Raw genomic sequence first — 23,089 nt, forward strand, 5'->3', positions numbered from 1 at the left:
GCACTGAGTTTGAAAGTAGGCCTTGAAATACATCCACAGGTACACCTCCAATTGACTCAAATGATGTAAATTAGCCTATCAGAAGCTTCTAAAGCCATGACATCATTTTCTGAAATTTTCCAAACTGTTTAAAGGCACAGTCAATTTAGTGTATGTTAACCTCTGACCCACTGGAATTGTGATACAGTGAATTATAAGTGAAATAATCTGTCTGTAAACAATTGTTGGAAAAATTACTTGTGTCATGCACATAGTAGATGTCCTAACCAATTTGCCAAAGCTATAGTTTGTTAACAAGAAATGTGTTGAGTCGTTGAAAAACAAATTATAATGACTCCAACCTAAGTGTATGTAAACTTCCAACTTTATTTAAACATGTTTTAACTAGGCAAGTCAGTTAAGAACAAATTATTATTTACAATGACGGCCTACAATAATCCCAGGGTTGTCCAGGGCAGGGACGGGTGCTCTGTCTTTTCATTCTCATACTCACAACCACTTAATCCTGTTAGACCTTCACACCAGGGAATGCATTTAATTAAGACACAGATTAGCACAGGGGTTTGCAATGAACTACAGGACATGGTCTTGGGCAGACAAAAGAAAACACAGCTTACCTGACATAGCGAGAGGGTGCTTCTGGGAAAGCTGCGGTGTGGGAGTGCTGGGCATAGAAAGCTTTGCACCATGGCACATAGTTGAATTAGTTGAGCAAAAGTGTGTGTTGCCAAATTGGAGGTTAGACATACAAAATAAAATCAAAATCGATGCTATTTTAGTGATTCCCTTCCATACCAACTTTTATAACAAGCAAGCAATTTTTTTTTTTTAACTTATAATCAGGTGTTGAAAGCTGGTTCTGTTCTTTTGTTTTACTGTAAAGGGGTCAGAGAATCCCCTCCATCCATCCATCCATCCATCTATCCGTCCGTCACTCTCTCCCTAACAAGTTGCCATGACGCAAACTTCCGTAACGCATCTAAAACAGTTACACTTCCTGGATCACTTCCAAAACCAGAAACAACACCCATAAATATGTTGGGGGTTCTTACAACATGCTTCCTTACTGTCAATGTCTTCCCCTTGAGAAGCGTTCACATTTACATCAATATCCACTTTATTGTTTTGGCGGTTACGCCTAGAGACACTATAGCTGTGCCCTTTTACCCCGTTCCCACGGTAATGTCTTCATTTATAGAAATCCTTCTCAGCAAGGCTGACATTTTCACCTCATATCATTTCCTACACTAATACTTCCTATATGCTAGAAGCATTAACAACGACAAATCAGGGTGTTTGATCTTTAGGGCCAGGGCCCAGTTTCCCAAAAGTATCTTAAGGCTAAGTTCATGTTAGAACCTTGTGGGAAACCAGGCCCTGGGCTGTTCACTGATAATTCTAACATGCACCAAAGTCTTTCATCGATTTAAACATTTTATTAGCCAGACTGGAAGATCTGGAAAAAGTGACACATTGAAGTGTTCCAAAAAATGATTAAGTAGTCTGAGTGAGCTGGTGATTACGGCAATTCAATACATATGGGAAAGAGTTGGAGGAGAACTTGTGTTGGCCTCCTAGGTGCCAACACAGGACATGGACTCTACAAGGTGTCAAAACTGTTCCACAGGGATGCTGGCTCATGTTGATTCCAATGCTTGCCACAATTGTGTCAAGTGGGCTGGATGTCCATTGGATAGTGGACTGTTCTTGATACACACGGGAAACTGTTGAGCATGAAAAACCCAGCAGCGTTGCAGTTCTTGACTCACTCAAACTGGTGCACCTGACACCTACTACTGTACCATACCCCATTCAAAGGCACTTCAATATTTTGTCTTTCCCATTCACCCTCTGAATGGCACACATACACAATCCATGTCTCAATTGTGTCAAGGCTTAAAAATCCTTCTTTGACCTGTCTCCTCCCCTTCATCTACACTGATTGAAGTGGATTTAACAGGTGACTTCAATAAAGGTTCATAGCTTTTACCTGGATTCACCTGATCAGTCTGTACCATGGAGAGACTTCCTGATGTTTTGTACACTCATTGTATAAAACAATGTCTCCAGAGTTCTTTAAACACGCACACACATGACCTGGGTTCAAATACATGTGTATTTGAGTATTTTTTATTTAAATAAATATTTTCAATGTGTTTGAGTATCTTCAGATAATGTGGCCCAAATCAACTACTTCTATTGGAAGTGTTTGAAAGTATTTTCAAATACTGTTTTCAAATACCTGGGATAAATGCATGGGAGTGTGTATGAGTTAGTGTATTTTAGTCATTTTGAGCCAGTGTGTATGAGTCAAGTGTATTTTAGTCATTTTGAGCCAGTGTGTATGAGTCAGTGTAATTTTAGTCATTTTGAGAATTTTTTATTAAAAAAAATCGAAATACTTACTTCCAAATGTCTTTGAAAGTAATTGAAATACCCCTAAATAGTATTTTAACCCAGGTCTGACTGACACACACACACACACACACACACACACACACACACACACACACACACACACACACACACACACACACACACACACACACACACACACACACACACACACACACACACACACACACACACACACACACACACACACACACACACACACACTGTAATCTTATCTGGCCTGTGCTCCAGATACACTTTTAATCCCCTTCCCTGACATTCCAGGGGGATTGTGGTTCACAGCTGACCAACCCAGTCACCAGGGCACCCATATGCCCCTGTAATTATACCCCTCCATCCACCCCCCGTACCCCCCATCCACCCCTGTACCCCCCTGTACTTATGTCCCCTTCCTCTCTTTCCTGTCTCATCCTTTCCATGGATCACCAACCATCCATAAAATCTCTGTCATGGTTATTCACGCTCCATTCTCTGCTTCTCTACAGTTCACAACACCCCTACCAGTCCAGGTGCAACGGCTTCATCAGTCCTATCACTGTTTCATTACATGTAAGAACATTAAAGATGGGATCAAATTAACATTCGTACAAGGTAGTGTCCTAATCTCTGGCCATTTTCAGAATCACAATCACTTCGCCTAGCTACAGTCACCCTCTTATTTAAATATATATATTAACCCCTCCCCCAAACCCCCCTCTTCAGAAAACAAATATTTGTTTTTTTACAGCTTTTTTACTACATACACATTTAACATACACATTTTACATACACATTTAACATACACATTTTACATACATGGTACTTTAATATAAATCCGTCACATAACAATAATACATTTCCCAACATAAACTCTTTAATCCCACCCCTCTCTCAGCCCATCCCACCTATCACCATAGACCCCCCCTCGTTTGGTTTCCATGTGCCATATATTTTTAAATTGTGCTGTGATGTTTTACACAATTTCTTAACCTTTCTAATCGTATACTATCCACAGATTGTGAGCTAAAGATGAAAACCTTTCCTACGAGTATTATTATATTATTTATTCACTGACTATGTCTTTTCAAATCGCCCAACACTGATATTTGTAAGGTTAATTTTAAGTGCAAGTTGTGATTTTTTTTAACCGTTCCTGAACCTGTGACCAGAAACAAGCTACATTGGGGCAATACCAGAATAAATGATCTATTGATTCTGTCTCTTCGCAGCAAAATCTACAGAGCTGAGATTGTTGTATGCCCCATACTGTAGATATAGCATTCAGTTGGTGGCAAGAATTTTATATAATCATTTAAATTGAAAAACTCTAAGTGTTGAATCGTGTAGTTTTTGTATCAGTTCATACTACTGTACCATATGCCATGGATTTGGTAATTCAAATCTCCTCCCATTTATTTTCCAACCTGTATGGTGCAGCTGTCAACATTTTTGTCCTCAGATGAAACTGGTATATTTTTATATTTATGCCAGTTCCTTTCAGCCAATTTGTATCTTTAATATATGCCAGGCAAACAAGTTCCCTACCTTCTCCCTTTTCCACTTGCCTCCTCCATTTTTGTGGTAATGCTACAATCAGTTGGGTGTAAATTTGGATTGAGCAGATTTTCCCATATATTTTCCATAACTGATGTGACATAACTTCTCAGTTTCTATTCATTATATCATTAATAAATATAAGATTTTTTTTAAACAATTTTTCCATAAAGAACGTTTTTTTAATTAATCAGTATATTTGATTTTAACCATAACATTTTTTGTAATATTTGTTCTATCTTTTCTGGAGGATAAAACTGAAATTGTAACCAGCTTCGTATGGCTTGTTAAAGAAAGGGCGATACTTTAACCAAAATTACATTTTCATTTAGTCGGAAAGGAGAGGTTGTAATCTGTATGAAGGCAAAAAGGCAATTTTTGTACAAAGGATGAGCCTTTCTTAATAATCTACTGGAGAACCATTTGGAGTTTAAGTATAATTTATGTATGAGTGAAGCTTTTAGTGAGAGGTTTAAAGCTTTAATATTTAATAATTTTAGCCCCCCAAACTCATATTCATTATATATATAGGCACGTTTAATTTTGTCTGGCATAGCATTCCAAATAAAATGAAATATTCTTTGCTCATATGATTTAAGGAGTCATCTGGAGCCAGTGCCATTAGTAAGAAAGTAAACTGTGATAGGACCAATGAGTTAATCAATGTGATTTTTCCATAAATAGACGAGCATTTACCTCTCCATGATTGCAGAATCTTATCTATTTTTGCAAACTTTCTATTGAAATTAATTGTGGTAAGTTCATTTATATTTTTTGAGATGTTAATACCAAGTATGTCTACTTCACCATCTGCCCATTTTATTGGTAAACTACAAGGTAGTGTGAACACTGTATTTTTTAACAATCCAATACGTAATATGGTACACTTGTCATAACTAGGTTTTAATCCAGAGAGGCTAGAAAAGTGTTCAAGATCTTTAATGTGACTGTGCAGAGATCCAGAGATCCAGATTGCGGACTTAAGAAAAAAACTAGTCATCGGCATACATCATACACTTTTTTTTATCTCCTGGATTTCTAACCCCTTGATGTTCTTGTTGCATCAAAATTTTAATAGCTAGCATTTCAATGGCCATAATAAATAAACTCAGCAAAAAAAGAAATGTCCTCTCACTGTCAACTGAGTTTATTTTCAGCAAACTTAACATGTGTAAATATCTGTATGAACATAACAAGATTCAACAACTGAGACATAAACTGAATAAGTTCCAGAGACATGTGACTAACAGAAATTGAATAATGTGTCCCTGAACAAAGGGGAGGTCAAAAGTAACAGTCAGTATCTGGTGTGGCCACCAGCTGCATTAAGTACTGCAGTGCATCTCCTCCTCATGGACTGCACCAGATTTGCCAGTTCTTGCTGTGAGATATTACCCCAGTCGTCCACGAAGGCACCTGCAAGTTCCCAGACATTTCTCGGGGGAATGGCCCTAGCCCTCACCCTCCGATCCAACAGGTCCCAGACGTGCTCAATGGGATAGAGATCCGGGCTCTTCGCTGGCCATGGCAGAATAATGATATTCCTGTCTTGCAGGAAATCACGCACAGAATGAGCAGTATGGCTGGTGGCATTGTCATGCTGGAGGGTCATGTCAGGATGAGCCTGCAGGAAGGGTACCACATGAGGGAGGAGGATGTCTTCCCTGTAACACACAGCATTGAGATTGCCTGCAATGACAACAAGCACAGTCCGATGATGCTGTGACACACTGCCCTAGACCAAGACAGACCCTCCACCTCCAAATCGATCCCGCTCCAGAGTACAGGCCTCGGTGTAACGCTCATTCCTTTGACGATAAACGCGAATCCGACCATCACCCTTAGTGAGACAAAACTGCATCTCGTCAGTGAAGAGCACTTTTTGCCAGTCCTGTCTGGTCCAGCGACGGTGGGTTCGTGCCCATAGGCGACGTTGTTGCCGGTGATGTCTGGTGAGGACCTGCCTTACAACAGGCATACAAGCCCTCAGTCCAGCCTCTCTCAGCCTATTGCAGACAGTCTGCGCACTGATGGATTGTGCGTTCCTGGTGTAACTCGGGCAGTTGTTGTTGCCATTCTGTACCTGTCCCGCAGGTGTGATATTCGGATGTACTGATCCTGTGCAGGTGTTGTTACACGTGGTGTGCCACTGCGAGGACGATTAGCTGTCCGTCCTGTCTCCCTGTAGCGCTGTCTTAGGCGTCTCACAGTACGGACATTACAGTTTATTGCCCTGGCCACATCTGCAGTCCTCATGCCTCCTTGCAGCATGCCTAAGGCACGTTCACACAGATGACCAGGGACCCTGGGCATCTTTCTTTTAGTGTTTTTCAGAGTCAGTAGAAAGGCCTCTTTAGTGTCCTACGTTTTCATAACTGTGACCTTTATTTCCTACCGTCTGTAAGCTGTTAGTGTCTTAACAACCATTCCACAGGTGCATGTTCATTGTTTATGGCTCATTGAACAAGCATGGGAAACAGTGTTTAAACCCTTTACAATGAAGATCTGTGAAGTTATTTGGATTTTTACGAATGATCTTTGAAAGACAGGGTCCTGAAAAGGGGATGTTTCTTTTTTTGCTGAGTTTAGATATGGAGACAATGGACAGCCTTGTTTTACTCCACTTAAAAGCTATGTCAGGTGACCATGTGTACTGTAGCCTACTTTATGTCAGGTGACCATGTGTACTGTAGCCTACTTTATGTCAGGTGACCATGTGTACTGTAGCCTACTTTATGTCAGGTGACCATGTGTACTGTAGCCTACTTTATGTCAGGTGACCATGTGTACTGTAGCCTACTTTATGTCAGGTGACCATGTGTACTGTAGCCTACTTTATGTCAGGTGACCATGTGTACTGTAGCCTACTTTATGTCAGGTGACCATGTGTACTGTAGCCTATGTCAGGTGACCATTATTGCCATTACAAGAATACCATTGCCACCGGCAACCACTTGTTTCAATGCACAGCGTCTGCTAAATGGCACAGGAATCCAGAGAGCCCTGTACTCTGCTGTGTGGTTGGGTTTTTCCCCTGCAGTGAGAGAGGACTTGATGTGTTTCCATTGCAGATCCCTCTTCCCTGAGAGTCCTCTAAGGGTAATTAAAATCTCAGCAGGTAGAAGCTGAACAGGATATGCAGCCGTGCCCTCATACAATGAGGGTCATTCTTGAAACCCTGCACCAGCCAGGCATTCGACAACTAGGCCTGAAACAGCATTCAATCACAATCACTAAAAACATGTCATTCAACAACCAGGCCTGAAACAGCCCTCAATCACAATCACTAAAAACATGTCATTCAACAACCAGGCCTGAAACAGCCCTCAATCACAATCACTAAAAACATGTCATTCAACAACCAGGCCTGAAACAGCCCTCAATCACAATCACTAAAAACATGACATTCAACATCCAGGCCTGAAACAGCCCTCAATCACAATCACTAAAAACATGACATTCAACAACTAGGCCTGAAACAGCCCTCAATCACAATCACTAAAAACATGACATTCAACAACCAGGCCTGAAACAGCCCTCAATCACAATCACTAAAAACATGTCATTCAACAACCAGGCCTGAAACAGCCCTCAATCACAATCACTAAAAACATGTCATTCAACAACCAGGCCTGAAACAGCCCTCAATCACAATCACTAAAAACATGTCATTCAACATCCAGGCCTGAAACAGCCCTCAATCACAATCACTAAAAACATGACATTCAACAACCAGGCCTGAAACAGCCCTCAATCACAATCACTAAAAACATGACATTTAACAACCAGGCCTGAAACAGCCCTCAATCACAATCACTAAAAACATGACATTTAACAACCAGGCCTGAAACAGCCCTCAATCACAATCACTAAAAACATGACATTTAACAACCAGACCTGAAACATCCCTCAATCACAACTTTTATATAATGGTCAAGATCAATATTTTCCTGTTGCAGGCATCTCTCTCTGCTCTCTCTCTTCTCTCTGTCTCTCTCTCTTCCTCTCTGCTCTCCCTCTCTCTTATCTCCCTCTCTGTCCTTCTCTGTTCCTCTCTGTCTCTCTCTGTCTCTCTCTTTCTCTCTCTGCTCTCCCTCTCTGTCTCTCTCTCTCTGCTCTCTCTCTTCTCTCTGTCTCTCTCTCTCTGCTCTCCCTCTCTTCCTCTCTGTCTCTCTCTCTCTGCTCTCCCTCTCTTCCTCTCTGCTCTCCCTCTCTTCCTCTCTGCTCTCCCTCTCTGTCTCTCTGTCTCTCTGCTCTCTCTCTTCTCTCTGTCTCTCTCTCTCTCTGCTCTCCCTCTGCTCTCCCTCTCTTCCTCTCTGCTCTCCCTCTCTTCCTCTCTGCTCTCCCTCTCTCTTATCTCCCTCTCTGTCCCTCTCTGTCTCTCTCTGTCTCTCTCTTTCTCTCTCTGCTCTCCCTCTCTTCCTCTCTTCTCTCCCTCTCTCTCTCTCTCTCTCTCTGTCTCTCTCTTTCTCTCTGCTCTCCCTCTCTTCCTCTCTTCTCTCCCTCTCTCTCTCTCTCTCTCTCTGTCTCTCTCTTTCTCTCTCTGCTCTCCCTCTCTTCCTCTCTTCTCTCCCTCTCCCTCTCTCTCTCTCTCTCTCTCTCCCTCTCTCTCTCTCTCTCATGCTTCTGTTTTTCTGTGGTTTCTTGTTGACTCCTCTTAACTCATGTTTCTGGGTTTCTCTTTTCCTACGGTGAGAGGCTGTGAGAGCAGATCTCTGGGCAACACAACCACTCCACGGTCACCTTTAAATGAACACAGATCCTGAGGCAAAAGTGAAAGAGGTTAATCCCTTTGAAAAAAAAGGATTGGAAATTACACTGCAGGGTCTAAAGCCTGAGAACGCTATTGCTGTTTTCGCTGCCCCTGAAAGAGGAGAAGGCGAAAAAGAGAACAAGATATTTTTCTCCCACTGACTGCCATACATATACGGCTGTTTCCAGATTAGGACATTACCTAAGAACCCCAGCTACCACTGACGCCACCTCAGAGTGAAACCTAAAGCCTTTAGAATTTTCTACAAAGTCGACTTCATTTTCGCCGCGGAGTCCATATGCGGTACGAAGCGGACAAAGGCCCCAGGATATTAACCCCTGACTCCCCTGGAGTTCTATCCAACTGGGGTCATGTTCCCAAACAACGCCTCACTATGGGAGCAGTCTGAGGCCACTGGGACCAGACCCTAACTCACCATGGAGGACATCACCCAGTCCAAACAGATTTTACTGGTGTATTGTATTTGACCACTTGTTTTGACTGTTTGTTCAAGTAATCTGGATCTGAATTGGAACAAAGCACCACAATTCCCTTTATTTTCAATGTTAAACCGTCAATTTGTCATATTTACTCTTGAATGATGCGCTTTTACCTAGTGCCTATTGCTTATACTGTTGCATTCCATCCCATTGCTGTCCAATACACCAGACACTGTATACTACCAGTAGGGCTACCCTGCCCTGAGGATCAGCATAGCGACCATTCCGCAACCAAGGGGGACATAAACACTGTCCAGAAGGGTTGTTTGTTTGCTAATGCCACCCCTAAGTATTAGAACAGGGAATCAGGGGCCTGTCAGAGGCACACAGGGGCCCCTAGATCAACACTCCAGGGATGGCTTATCAGGAACCGCTGCCGATTCTACTGATGACATGGTCTGCTCGGTTCCGAAGAGTCATCCTCAGACGTCACTTTTATATTTATGACCACTGAAAGTTGGACGGGTAGAAAAACAAACAGATTTATAGGCACCACACTGGGGCTTGGGCTGGGGCTTGGGCTGGGGCTTGGGCCGCAATTGATGGAAATTCTGCAATCTGTGGAAAAAGGACGGATGTGAATAGCAATGGAATGCAGATGCATGGCAAAAATGGGACATCTATCATATGATCCTCACCTACAGGAATCTCCCACTAATTCCTACTGTAGTGAGAGGACGAAGCGTAGTGGTTGAATGCTGATTCTCTTGTCTGACTCTGAATGGGTATTCAGCCCTAGGTTGGTCAGACCATTGGTTGAATTGGTATCCAGCACTACAGTAGTATTGTTTTGTTACTCAAATAACATTTATCTCATAAGCCATTGACTAAGTGGTCATGTCTTCATCTTAAATATGAAGTTACAAAGTCTTTCACATCTATATATTCAGTTATTTACAAAAACATTGCATGTAAAAAAACAGAGATGATATTTACATAATATCAATTGGCACAACATAACATGCAACAGCCACATTATCAATGTTGATAAACTCATGCAAACGTACTTGTACGGTGCTTCTCTAGAGTCAGATTAAGGCAACATCTGGCAAGATATGTTGGCTCTCAGGTCACAATGCAAAAGCCCTTGTGAAATATTTTAAAGATAAACTCCAGTATTTCCTGATTGATTTAAAGGGACACAACATGTTCTAGCCCTTAAAGGGATACTTCGGGATTTTGGCAACGAGGCTCTTTATCTACTTACCCAGAGTCAGAAGGACTCATGAATACCATTTTTATGACTCTGTGTCCAGTATGAAGGTTAAAGGTAATTTCGCGAGCCAATGTGAAGTAGCTTTAGCGCAATGACTGGAAGTCTATGGGTATCTGCTAGCATGCTAATAGCGAAACTACCTCTAACTTCCTTCGTACTTAACACAGAGACATAAAATGGTGTCCATGAGTTCATCTGACTCTAGGAAAGTAGATAAAGGGCCTCATTGCCAAAATCCCAAACAGTCCCTTTGTTACCCCATAAATAAATAGGGCCCTGTGTTTTAAGCAATCGTCACATGACCTGGATTTGAACCTTTATTTAAAGCCGCCCCCTTTTCTGTTTATTTCAGATGGTCCAGCACCATCCTCAGACAAATGCAAATTTGGTGCAATTCTCATTTCTGGATAAGGCTTAGAATACAGGATAAAATCTTGCTATGATAGTGGAAAACACAAGGCCCGCCATAATAAAATGAAATGTAATTTATTAAATGTGAACAGAGCAGACTACAGTAGATCAATTTACAGACTACATCTGTAAATCACGCTTCACTCTTTTCCTCTTACCATTTGGCTGGAGTGCTACTGAACAGACAGTAGAGATGGAGGCGTACACACCTTGGTTGAAATACCATTTGAAATGACCGGTCTCCTCTATGTCTCGGGCGGTCAGCCTAAACAAATCATAAAAGCCTGGAGAACAATAACACTGTATTTGCTAACTCTGCATTTTTCTCGGCCAGCCAGGCGGTCACACCGGCCAACAAAGAGTGATGGATGACAAACATGTCACAAAACACCGTCTAAACACCAGAGGTATGTGTCACGAGAACGGAAAACATTAAAACAGGGGTGAGTAAAAGACTACTGAAGCGCATCCTGTGTGGTTCAGTTGGTAGAGCATGGTGCTTGCAACGCAAAGGTTGTGGGTTCAATTCCCATGGGGGACCAGTATGAAAATGTATGTACTCACTACTGTAAGGAGCTCTGGTTAAGAGCATATGTCATGTAGTATCAGTAAATAATGGTGTCATGCATTGTTGCCTCTCAATAAGTCCAAGAATTACAGTACAGCTCCCAAAGCCTAGCCCAAGCAAAGTGCTGTGCTATGGGGATAGCTTACTGTACTGTGTGGAAAGTCAGATTTATTTTTCATCATCGGAAAATGCTAAGCCAAAATAGACCTGTAATTAACTTTAATCCTTTTTAAGGTTTGAGGAAATAGTTTTTCCACAACAGAAACACCACCTCATGCAAAGCGTTATACGTTTGTTTGATGGGCACCAGGCTCTCTTTCTGTTGTTAAAAATACTTTCCACATACTACACATAAAAGCATGAGCAGTGCCTATGTTATCTGTTCCACTTTACCTAAATGCTAACATTTCACACATACATATTCACTGTCTAACAACCATGTTCTTTAAAAAAATAAATACTATGTATATGTACATAATGTGTCAAACATACAACATGGGGAACTGACTCACAAATGTGAAAACATAAAAGCAGAAAAAGGTTCAAGCAGACTAATCCTCACAGAAGCTGCTGTCTGTCTGTTATTCTTCCTTATCACTGGAAAATATTGCAGCTTTTACAATGGCCTATAACCTACTGACGAGTCCAAACACGCCACAGTTCCCCCTCCTTCCGTCCCTGTGCAGAAGACTAGTAGGGGAGAATGATGCAATGTCATACTGTGATATTTAGTATGATTGATCCTTCAAGATTGACAGCCATATTGCCTGTTTCAGAAGCAGTGTCGAGCTCTAAGTGCTTGTTTTATTGAGGCCCTGCATAAAGATGAAAGATAATCCAAACTGGTTTCCTATTGAATTAAAAGGGAAATAAATTGTCCAAAACCTGCAGTGAGCCCTATCTCCATAGGGTGTATATTGAGTCCATCTAGTCGTATCAGACCTTATATCAGTCTTTCTCTCCACTGGTCAGACATAGCTGGAGATGAGCAGGGTGAAGTAGAGCAGGCTGGAGGTTAGTGTGTAGCACTGTGAGAGCCCTGTGGTGCCGCTGAGGGGTGAGGTGGTGGCGAACACAGCCTCCGTCACGTTCCAGGGTAGAGGAAGGTTACAGATATTCCCCTCACAGCACGCTGTGCAAACCTAAGGAGAAAAGTTTCACCATTAGATACAACACTCGCTCTCTCTCTCTCTCCCTCCCTTCCTCCAGTGGAATCAATTGCAGTTTTCCATTTTTACTAACAGACATACAGCCTTTAGTATAGCCTTTGACAGACATATAGTCTATATTATTGAATATGGCGTTTACTTCTAAAGGGAATTCTCCTTTTGAAATATTTCACACATCCTTTCATAAAGTTAATATCCAACTTTTATATAAGGGTCAAGCTCTATCTTTTCCTGTTACAGGCTTCTCTCTCTCTTCTCTCCCTCTCTCTTCTCTCCCTCTCTCTCTGCTCTCCCTCTCTCTCTGCTCTCCCTCTCTCTCTGCTCTCCCTCTCTCTCTGCTCTCCCTCTCTCTCTCTGCTCTCCCCTCTCTCTCTCTCTGCTCTCCCTCTCTCTCTGCTCTCCCTCTATCTCTCTGCTCTCCCTCTCTCTCTCTCGCTCTGCTCTCCCTCTCTCTCTCTGCTCTCCCTCTCTCTCTCTCGCTCTGCTCTCCCTCTCTCTCTCTGCTCTCCCTCTCTCTCGCTCTGCTCTCCCTCTCTCTCTCTGCTCTCCCTCTCTCTCTCTCTCTCTCTGCTCTCCCTCTCTCTCTCTCTGGTCTCCCTCTCTCTCTCTGTCTCGCCTCTCTCTCCAGGGGAATCATGCAGACTTCCGAGGTTGTGAGGACACACCTTTCACCAGGGATTGGAATGGCAGTGTACTGGAGTGAGCACTGTGGAGGATCTCCAGATGAACTGAAAAGCACTGTTAAGTGGTGGTGACATGGACAGGGCCGTAACATAAAGGGCCATGTTCACATAGTCTGACCCTGGTTCTGATCCCACTCCAGCTTTGACCGCAACCATAGCTTGAGATCCGGACAATATTAAGTAAATATTCTTAAAGTACTAATTAAGTAGTTTTGGGGGTATCTGTACTTGACTTTCCTATTCATATTTTTTGACAACTTTCACTTTTACTTTACTACATTCATAAAGAAAATCATGTACTTTTTACTCCATACATTTTCCTTGACACCCAAAAGTACTTGTTACATTTTGAATGCTTAGCAGGACAGGAAAATGGTCCAATTCACACACTTATCAAGAGAACATCCCTGGTCATCCCTACTGACATTGATCTGACATACTCACTAAGCGCACAGGCTTCATTTGTAAATAATGTCTGAGTGTGCCTCCCGTCTATCCATTAAAAAAAAGTTTTTTAATGGTGCCGTCTGGTTTACTTAATATAAGAATTCTTTCTTATTTTCCAAGTAAGAAAATGCCATGCCCAAAGTCAAGCAGAATAATTACGCCAGAGAAACCCCTACCCCACATCATTCCATTCTAACCTCCCAACACCAGGCCAAACTATTCTCCTCTTCCCATCTTGAATCTAACCTCCCAACACTATTCCCCTTATTGAATACTCCCCACTCCTTACCCTGGTTCCTTATTGAATACTCCCCACTCCTTACCCTGGTTCCTTATTGAATACTCCCCACTCCTTACCCTGGTTCCTTCATGGTCTTCTTCAGAGCATCCAGTAGAGAGGCAGTCTCCCAAAGCCACACACCTCTTTGTCACAGAGACACTGTCCCCCTCCATGTCCATCTTGTGCCGCGTGTAACAGTATCTAGCCTCTGTTGAGAATAATAAAGATAGTAAATAAAACATATTGACCTGGTAGCTACAATACCACTTTTTGGTTAGCATGGATGGATACTGAGTTAACTCAGCTTAACGAGGGACTAAGAATTGAGAGAAAAACTGTTATTTTTTCTGTTCTGAGGTTGTGGGGTAAAAACATTATAGACTAACTCCATCTGACGCCTCCGCCATACGGTATCTGAATTGAAGTCTGCCATACGGTATCTGAATTGAAGTCTCTGCCATACGGTATCTGAATTGAAGTCTCTGCCATACGGTATCTGAATTGAAGTCTCTGCCATACGGTATCTGAATTGAAGTCTCTGCCATACGCTATCTGAATTGAAGTCTCTGCCATACGGTATCTGAATTGAAGTCTCTGCCATACGGTATCTGAATTGAAGTCTCTGCCATACGGTATCTGAATTGAAGTCTCTGCCATACGGTATCTGAATTGAAGTCTCTGCCATACGGTTTCTGATATACTCCAAAGTGACACATGACTGTAGGTCACCTTGGTCACTTAAACCTGAAGGAAATGCCAATCGTACCACGTTACACAATGCATTCCAGGCAGTTTAGGTCAAGCACAGCATCTCTCTATCCAACGATCTATGGGGTTGTTATTCATACAAAGAATGTGTCTTGTTTTGGGCTCGGCCACAGTAACTTATTAGTCCTTAAGAGAGTGCTGTAAATCTGGCCTGATTGTGGTCGCGCCACGCTAACTCTCTTGATGTGGTTAGCTATTTATGAGCTAAACATGTCAACAGCAGGGTGACATTATACTCAATAATACACAGGTACAGAGGCCTCCATTGAACAAACAGAGTGGTCATTTACAACTTTGTTGGAAGCACTCAGAGAAGGAAAGAACACCTAATCTAAATACTAAATAAGAGTAGGCCAATCCGAGAGCAGAGGGAGTGTAGAATTTACACATTGAGTATTACTTCCTGATCTTGAAGTCATAATGTAATCATCAACAGTGCTGAGAAGAACAATGGTTTGTCCTAGTGGTCGGACTCACCTTGTGGGCAGTACAGGTCTGGCGCCCAGCGATTACACTCATAGTTGTCAGGTGCTTCTTCACAGGTGAAGCACTTGAACCCGCCTGGGAATGGAGTAGCTGCGGATAACATACACACACTTAGAAGGGGTCATGCACAGGGCACTGGGATAGCCATAACGAATCACCTTAACAGACATAGCCAACAACCTATTCAGCCTTGAATAAGCTATGTACAGAGGTCCTGAAACGTTTAAGAAGTTATACACTGAGTATACAAAACATTAGGAACATGATCGACTGACCAGGTGAATCCAGGTGATCCCTTATTGATGTCACTTGTTAAATCCACCTCAATCAGTGTAGATGAAGGGGAGGAGACAGCTTAAATAATGATTTTTAAGCTTTGAGACAATTGAGACATGGGTTGTGCCATTCAGAGGGTGAATGGGCAAGACAAAATATTTAAGTGCCTTTGAACGGGGTATGGTAGTAGGTGTCAGGCGCACCGGTTTGAGTGTGTCAAGAACTGCAACGTTGCTGGGTTTTTCACACTCAACAGTTTCCCGTGTGTATCAAGAATGGTCCACCACCCAAAGGACATCCAGCCAACTTGACACAACTGTGGGAAGCATTGGAGTCAACATGGGCCAGCATCCCTGTGGAACACTTGACACCTTGTAGAGTCCATGCCCCAACTAATTGAGGCTGTTCTGAGGGCAAAAGGGGCTGCAACTCAATAGTAGGAAGATGTTCCTAATGTTTCGTACACTCAGTGTATACAGAGGTCCTGAAACGTTGAATAAGATTTGCAAGTTCATACCATAAACTGTGTTAATAACATTAGTTTAGGAAATCTGGCCAGAAAAATATGGAACATCTGGATAATTAAGATGGATAAAAAAGTTTGGAATGCATCAAAGGCCTTATTTTGGATTGGTTTAATATAGTCACACTTCTAATATGGACTCTGAGAAACCATTCTCTGGGGAACTCAGTCCTTCCAAACATATACTGTAGTTTAATCTATCTCTCTTTATAGCTGTTATCACCAGCCAAACCATTTATCTCTCTCACACAATTGTTCTGATATAGACCTATAGTGTCAAGTACAGTTTAACCCATCATGCACTCTGCTAATCCAGTAAAACACTAAGACTAAGAGCATGTAGCCCAGTTGCTCCCTTCCCTTCTCAATTCTTGGTCCCCAGAGGTTGGAAAATGTCCATGGAGGCCATCTGTTGTGATCAAACAGACAAGGAGGCTGTTAGTCTTTCCAATTTCGCACCATTACATTAATCTAATTGGCCAGTTCCACACCCTTCCCCAGTGACAGCTGAAGGTCTGCAGGGCAGGCAAACTTCATTTAGAACACAAAGTATGTTGCCAATCACCATGGCTACATCTCCAACGGCACCCTATTCCCCATGTAGTGCAATATATATCCCAAAGGGCTCTGCTCAAAAGTAGTGCAGTTCATAGGGAATAGGGTTCCCTTTGGGATGCAGACCATGATACCGCCTTGCTATGTCTAGATAGAACATGATACCACCTTGCCATGTCTAGCTAGAACATGATATCGCCTTGCCATGGCTAGCTAGACCATGATACTGCCTTGACATGTCTAGCGAGACCATGATACTGCCTTGCCATGGCTAGCTAGCTAAACCATGATATCGCCTTGCCATGTCTAGCTAGACCATGATACTGCCTTGCCACGGCTAGCTAGCTAGACCATGATACTGCCTTGCCACGGCTAGCTAGCTAGACCATGATACTGCCTTGCCACGGCTAGCTAGCTAGACCATGATACTGCCTTGCCACGGCTAGCTAGCTAGACCATGATACTGCCTTGCCACGGCTAGCTAGCTAGACCATGATACCGCCTTGCCATGGCTAGCTAGCTAGAACATGATACCGCCTTGCCATGGCTAGCTAGCTAGACTACTCCTTCATCTCCTCAGGAAGTCTGGTTAGTTACCATACCACTCCCTAGCAGCCCTCTCACACACACACACCCTGCCACACACACACCCTGCCACACACACACACACACACACACACACACACACACACACACACACACACACACACACACACACACACACACACACACACACACACACACACACACACACACACACACACACACACACACACACACCAAATCCCCAGTGGGGGATTAGAGGGGTGGCCTCGAGCCGACACAGATATCTCCAGTATCCCAGAAACCTGATCCCGGGAGTTCTGTCTCTCTGTGATGAAAGAGACACAGATCTTAAGAGTTTGCTTTCTGGCTATGCAGGGGCCTGTTTCTGAGACGTGGGAGGGCTGACCTCTAACATGCCCGCGCCCTGGGGAGAGTTAGGGTTGTTTCAGTCCCTAATCTAGCGGCTTATACCTGGCATATGTCCTTCTCAGAGGCCTACAGTATAGTGACCCAGCCTGTTGTTGTACACGGACTGGGGTGAGGGGAGTGCCATGGGAGAAAGAGAGAGAGAGAGAGTGAGAGGGAGAGAGGGAGAGAGACAGAGAGAGAGAGAGAGAGAGAAAGAAAAAAGAGAGAGAGAAAAAGTTGTGGCTTGGGAACATGATCTAATTGACACTGAGGACCAATTAGTGAGCGTCCACATTCTGGCCACGCTGGAACATTCTGTTCGAGTCATAGGGACAGCCAAAGGACAATAATCAATCAGTTACCCTCAGCTGGGTCTTGTTGATCATCATTGTCACATTGCTGGTTCATGCCACTAGAATTCTAATCTACATGACAGTTGTTTGCTGTTCGAATTATCTTTGATTTGTTGATAAAGGAAGTCATAAACGTCATACACGGTAAGAGACAAAGCTAACAGTGCTGTAAAAAAAGAATTTGTCCCCTTTCAGATTTTCTCTACTTTTGCATATTTTTTATACTGAATGTTATCAGATCTTCAAGCAAAACCTAATATTAGATAAAGGGAACCTGAGTTTACAAATAACAAACAAATATATATACGTATTTTATTTATTCAATAAACAATGTTACGCAACACCCAATTCCCCTGTGTGAAAAAGTAATGACCCCCTTACACTCAATAACTGGTTGTACCACCTTTAGCTGCAATGACTGCAACCAAATGCTTCCTGTTGTTGTTGATCAGTCTCTCACTTCGCTGTGGAGGAATTTCGGCCCACTCTTCCATGGAGAACTGGTTTAACTCAGCGGCATTTGTGGGTTTTCAAGCATGAACTGCTTGTTTTAAGTCCTGCCACAACATCTCAATTGGGATTAGGTCTGGACTTTGACAAGGCCATTTCAAAACTTCAAATTTGTTGACCATCTTCATGTCGACTTGATTGTGTGTTTTGGATCGTCTTGCTGCATGACTCATCTGTGCTTCAGCTTCAGCTCACAGATGGTTGGCCTGACATTCTCCTGTAGAATTCTCTGATACAGAGCAGAATTCAGGGTTCCTTCTAATAAGGCAAGTCATCCAGGTCCTGAGGCAGCAAAGCATCTCCAAACCATCACACTAGCACCACCATGCTTCAACGTTGGTATGAGGTTCTTACTGTGGAATACAGTGTTTTGTTTTCGGCAGACATAAAATGGGATCTATCTCATCCAAAAAGTTAACTCAAGTTTGCCAAAAAGCACCTGGATGATCATCAAGACTCTTGGAAGAATGTTCTATGGACAGATGAGACAAAAGTATACCTTTTTGGATGACATGGAAATATTAAACAGACATCAATAACGTATAGATACAGTGTGTAAAATGTTGCTAATGGGTGGATGAGACTAAAGAGGGCAGAAAGCACTGACAACATGGGGCGTCTGACAGCCCAGTAGCTATGCACGGAGTCACGTGACCCCACACCTCAGATCAATGAGATGTGCCTGGTGGTGCAGAGGGGTGGGGGGTGGAGAGGGTGTGGCGGGGTGCAGAGGGGTGGGGAGGCAGCAGACAGTTGCTGTGCCAGCTGTGGATCTGTCTGGTTAGGCTGGGGGATCACAAGTTCACTGGATACCCCTAACTGCTATTCATGCATAGCATAGCCTCTGACCCACTTTTTCATAACCCTTAAAGAGATTCTCCGGTGCTTTTGTTTACTTTTTAGCAAATAGTCCTGAAAGTAGGCTCCCGAGCCAAAAGTGGTCCCCAAAAATATAATAATAAAAACTATTACTTGAGGGATGGAGGTAGATGATATCCTGTTCTGTGAAGTCCTTTGATTGGGCCATTTTCAGCCAATCAGCGAGGACCATCAGCAGTAGGACCCAGGCCACTGCAGGCCAGGGTTCCATTGCTGGCCGCGGCTTCACACATGCAGGTCTCTGATTGGACAACAACACGATGACACCTGCAGAGGAAAAGAGAGCCCACATGTAACCCGATTCTTAGTTAAAGTAACTGTTTTAGTCTATATGAAATCATGCTTCATTTTGCACAATGCAGACAATCCCTTTGGATGTCTGATCAAGGCATCCTGACTGCCTATCCCAACTACATGCCATTGAACAGTGACCATGGGTGTCTCCAGCCCTATTGGAAAACACAGAGGAAAGCCACTGGACATCCACCAGACCAGAACAACAGAGCAGTGTTCCTCATTACATCTGCGTCCGAAATGGCATACTTTTTCCTATGTAGTGCACTACTTTTGACCAGGGCACATAAGACTTCAGTCAAAAGTAGTGCACTGCATATGGAATTGGGTGCCAGTTGGGATGCAGCCTACATCTATTATCCCCCCAGTCAAACATCTCCTCACTAGATCAATGACAGTCTGCCAGGGACCAGGCCAGATGCATCATCAGCCCTCATACAATCTTCATTCTGATCGAGCTCAGTCTTAGCGCAGGGAGAAAAGAGTAACAGAGCTAGACATGGATAAACATTTGGGAGAGTAATAAACAGTGGATACACGCAACAATGTCTTGCAGTCCAATGATAGCCTACCCTGTGGCTCAGTTGGTAGAGCATGGTGTGTGCAACGCCAGGGTTGTGGGTTCGATTCCCACGGGGGGCCAGTACAAAAAAATTAAAATACTTTTTTTTTTAAATGGTATGAAATGTATGCATTCACTACTGTAAGTCGCTCTGGATAAGAGCATCTGCTAAATGACTAAAATGTAAAAATGTAAATGTCACAGATGATTTTGAATACGATATTTCAAGGTATCAATTGAGAATAGTCAAATCTTGGGCACATTAAAGACACACCCCTCTACAGAAAGTCCTTTTTTCAGAGTGTTTTTTAAATGTATTTATTTAACTAGGCAAGTCAGTTACGATAAAAATCTTATTTACCTTTTATTTAATTTATCTAGGCAAGTAGGTTAAGAACAAATTCTTATTTACAATGACAGCCGACACCAGCCAAACCCTAACAACGCTGGGCCAAATGTGCACCACCCTATGGGACTCCCAATCACAGCCGGTTGTGAAATAGCCTGGAATCGAACCAGAGTGTCGCCTCTAGCACTGAGATGCAGTGCCTTAGACCGCTGCGTCAATCGGGAGCCCCAGTGTGTAGTGGGTGCAGTGCTGATTATTTATACTAGTTACTGACGTGCCTTTCTTCATTGCCCCTGAGGGGATAAACTTGTATTGAAATGAATAGGCCTTCAGTGAGGTTTTGTAGCAATGCCATGTCAAATATCTAATGTTTATTAGATCATTACACTAATCCATTTTTCTCCCCCAAAAAATGTCCTCAGCTATGACATTCATGCGTGTGAGAAGGACTTGACAGCATCTCAAATGATTTCGGGGAAAATGAGCAGTTTCTTATTCTGTAGAGTAAGAGCAGAAAGCTAAATCAGAGGAAAGATGGTGAGAAGACAGCGCTTTCAGAAAGTGTTCACACCCCTTTACTTTTTCCACATTTTGTTGTGTTACAGCTTGAATTTAAAATTTATTAAACTGAGATTGTCACTGATCTACACACAATACCCCATAAAGTAAAATGTTGTTTATAGAAAATGTTAGAAATTAATAAAAATGTAATGCTGAAATGTCTTGATTCAAGAATCCCTTTATGACAAGCCTAAATAAATTCTGGAGTAAAAATGTGCTTAACAAATTGCAAAAAAGATGCTTGGACTCAATCCGTGTTCAATAATAGTGTCAGGAGCGTCGTAAAAAGTGGACCAAGGCGCAGCGGGTATCGTGCTCATCTTCCTTTTTTTTAATTTGGAATAAACGTGAACAATTAACAACGAAAAACAGTCCTGTAAGGCTACACAGCTATACATGGAACAACTACCCACAAAGACAGTGACAAAAACCCCTACTTAAATATGGCCTCCAATTAGAAGCAACGAAGAACAGCTGCTTCCAATTGAAGGCCAAACCAAAACCTGAACATAGAAATAGACATTCAAACAGATTAAATAGACATTCAAACATAGGAATAGACAACATAGAACATTACCCAAAAACCCAAGACACAAATCAACACACCCCTGCCACGTCCTGAACATAGTACAATAACAAAATGACCCCTTACTGGTCGGGACGTGACAGTACCACCCCCCCCCAAAGGTGCAGACCCCGAATTCACCTTAACCAACAGACCAACAATAACCCACAACAAAAAAACAAAAATTAAAGGGAGGGAAGGGAGGGTGGCCACCGACAGTTCCTGTGCAAACACCCCCCCCTTCCCCAAACTCCCCCCACGGAGGTGGCTCTGGTTCCGGCCCTAGTCCCCAACCTAACCTGTCCCCCCTCGCTGAAGGCTCTAGTTCCGGCCCCAGTCCCCAACCTAACCTGTCCACCCTCGCTGAAGGCTCTGGTTCCGGCCCCAGTCCCCAACCTAACCTGTCCACCCTCGCTGAAGGCTCTGGTTCCGGCCCCAGTCCCCAACCTAACCTGTCCACCCTCGCTGAAGGCTCTGGTTCCGGCCCTAGTCCCCAACCTAACCTGTCCACCCTCGCTGAAGGCTCTGGTTCCGGCCCTAGTCCCCAACCTAACCTGTCCACCCTCGCTGAAGGCTCTGGTTCCGGCCCTAGTCCCCAACCTAACCTGTCCACCCTCGCTGAAGGCTCTGGTTCCGGCCCTAGTCCCCAACCTAACCTGTCCACCCTCGCTGAAGGCTCTGGTTCCGGCCCTAGTCCCCAACCTAACCTGTCCACCCTCGCTGAAGGCTCTGGTTCCGGCCCTAGTCCCCAACCTAACCTGTCCACCCTCACTGAGGGGCGACTATGGCAGCGCCGGACTGGCGGGCGACTATGGCAGCGCCGGACTGGCGGGCAACTATGGCAGCGCCGGACTGCCGGGCCAAGTGCTCACTGCAGGCACTGGCTGTACCGGGTTATGGAGGCGCACTGGAGGGTGAGTGTGGGGAGCAGGAACTGGACGTACTGGGCTGGGCTGGCGCACTAGAGGCCTGATGCGTGGGGCTGGCTTTGGAGGCGCCAGACTAGTGACACGTACCACAGGGCTAGTGCGAGGAGCAGGACGTACTGGACTGGGCAGGCGCACTAAAGGCCTGGTGCGTCGGGCTGGCTTTGGAGGCGCCATACTGGTGAGACACACCTCAAGGCTAGTACGAGGAGCAGGAACAGGGTAAACTGGACCTGGAGACGCACTGGAGGTCTGGAGCATACAGCCTGCACAACCCTTCCTGGCTGAGTGCTCAACATCGCCTGGCCATACTGGGGAGCTTTAACCAATCACACCGGCCTTTGAATGCTTCTGGGCAATATAGTGCGTATTTCCGCATAGCTCGGTGCTTTCTTGATCCGTCACTCACTGTAATAAGCACGGGGAGTTGGCTCAGGTCTGCATCCTGACTCTACCCAACTCCCCGTGTGCCTCCTCTAGCTCCCGTAGTTTGTCCTCCCAGAATCGTCATTCATCACTCCAAGTCCATCCTTCTCCCTGGTGCTCCAAACCC

The 23,089-nt window shown here is 43.7% G+C and overlaps 1 protein-coding gene across 1 annotated transcript in view; it reads right to left on the reverse strand.

The window, feature by feature from the left end:
• Positions 1–10,887: 10,887 nt before the first annotated feature.
• Positions 10,888–23,089, reverse strand: part of LOC106582406 (ly6/PLAUR domain-containing protein 6) — a 46,247-nt gene continuing 34,045 nt past the window's right edge. The window contains exons 2-5 of the mRNA XM_014165498.2: positions 19,373–19,546; positions 15,221–15,319; positions 14,053–14,183; positions 10,888–12,538 (exon numbers count right to left, since the gene is read on the reverse strand). Of these exons, the coding sequence (XP_014020973.1) occupies positions 12,365–12,538; positions 14,053–14,183; positions 15,221–15,319; positions 19,373–19,490 (522 nt within the window). The 5' untranslated portion in view covers positions 19,491–19,546 and the 3' untranslated portion in view covers positions 10,888–12,364. The remainder of the gene's footprint in view (positions 12,539–14,052; positions 14,184–15,220; positions 15,320–19,372; positions 19,547–23,089) is intronic.

The sequence above is a fragment of the Salmo salar genome, chromosome ssa21 (assembly GCF_905237065.1).
Source record: "Salmo salar chromosome ssa21, Ssal_v3.1, whole genome shotgun sequence".
NCBI lineage: Eukaryota > Metazoa > Chordata > Actinopteri > Salmoniformes > Salmonidae > Salmo > Salmo salar.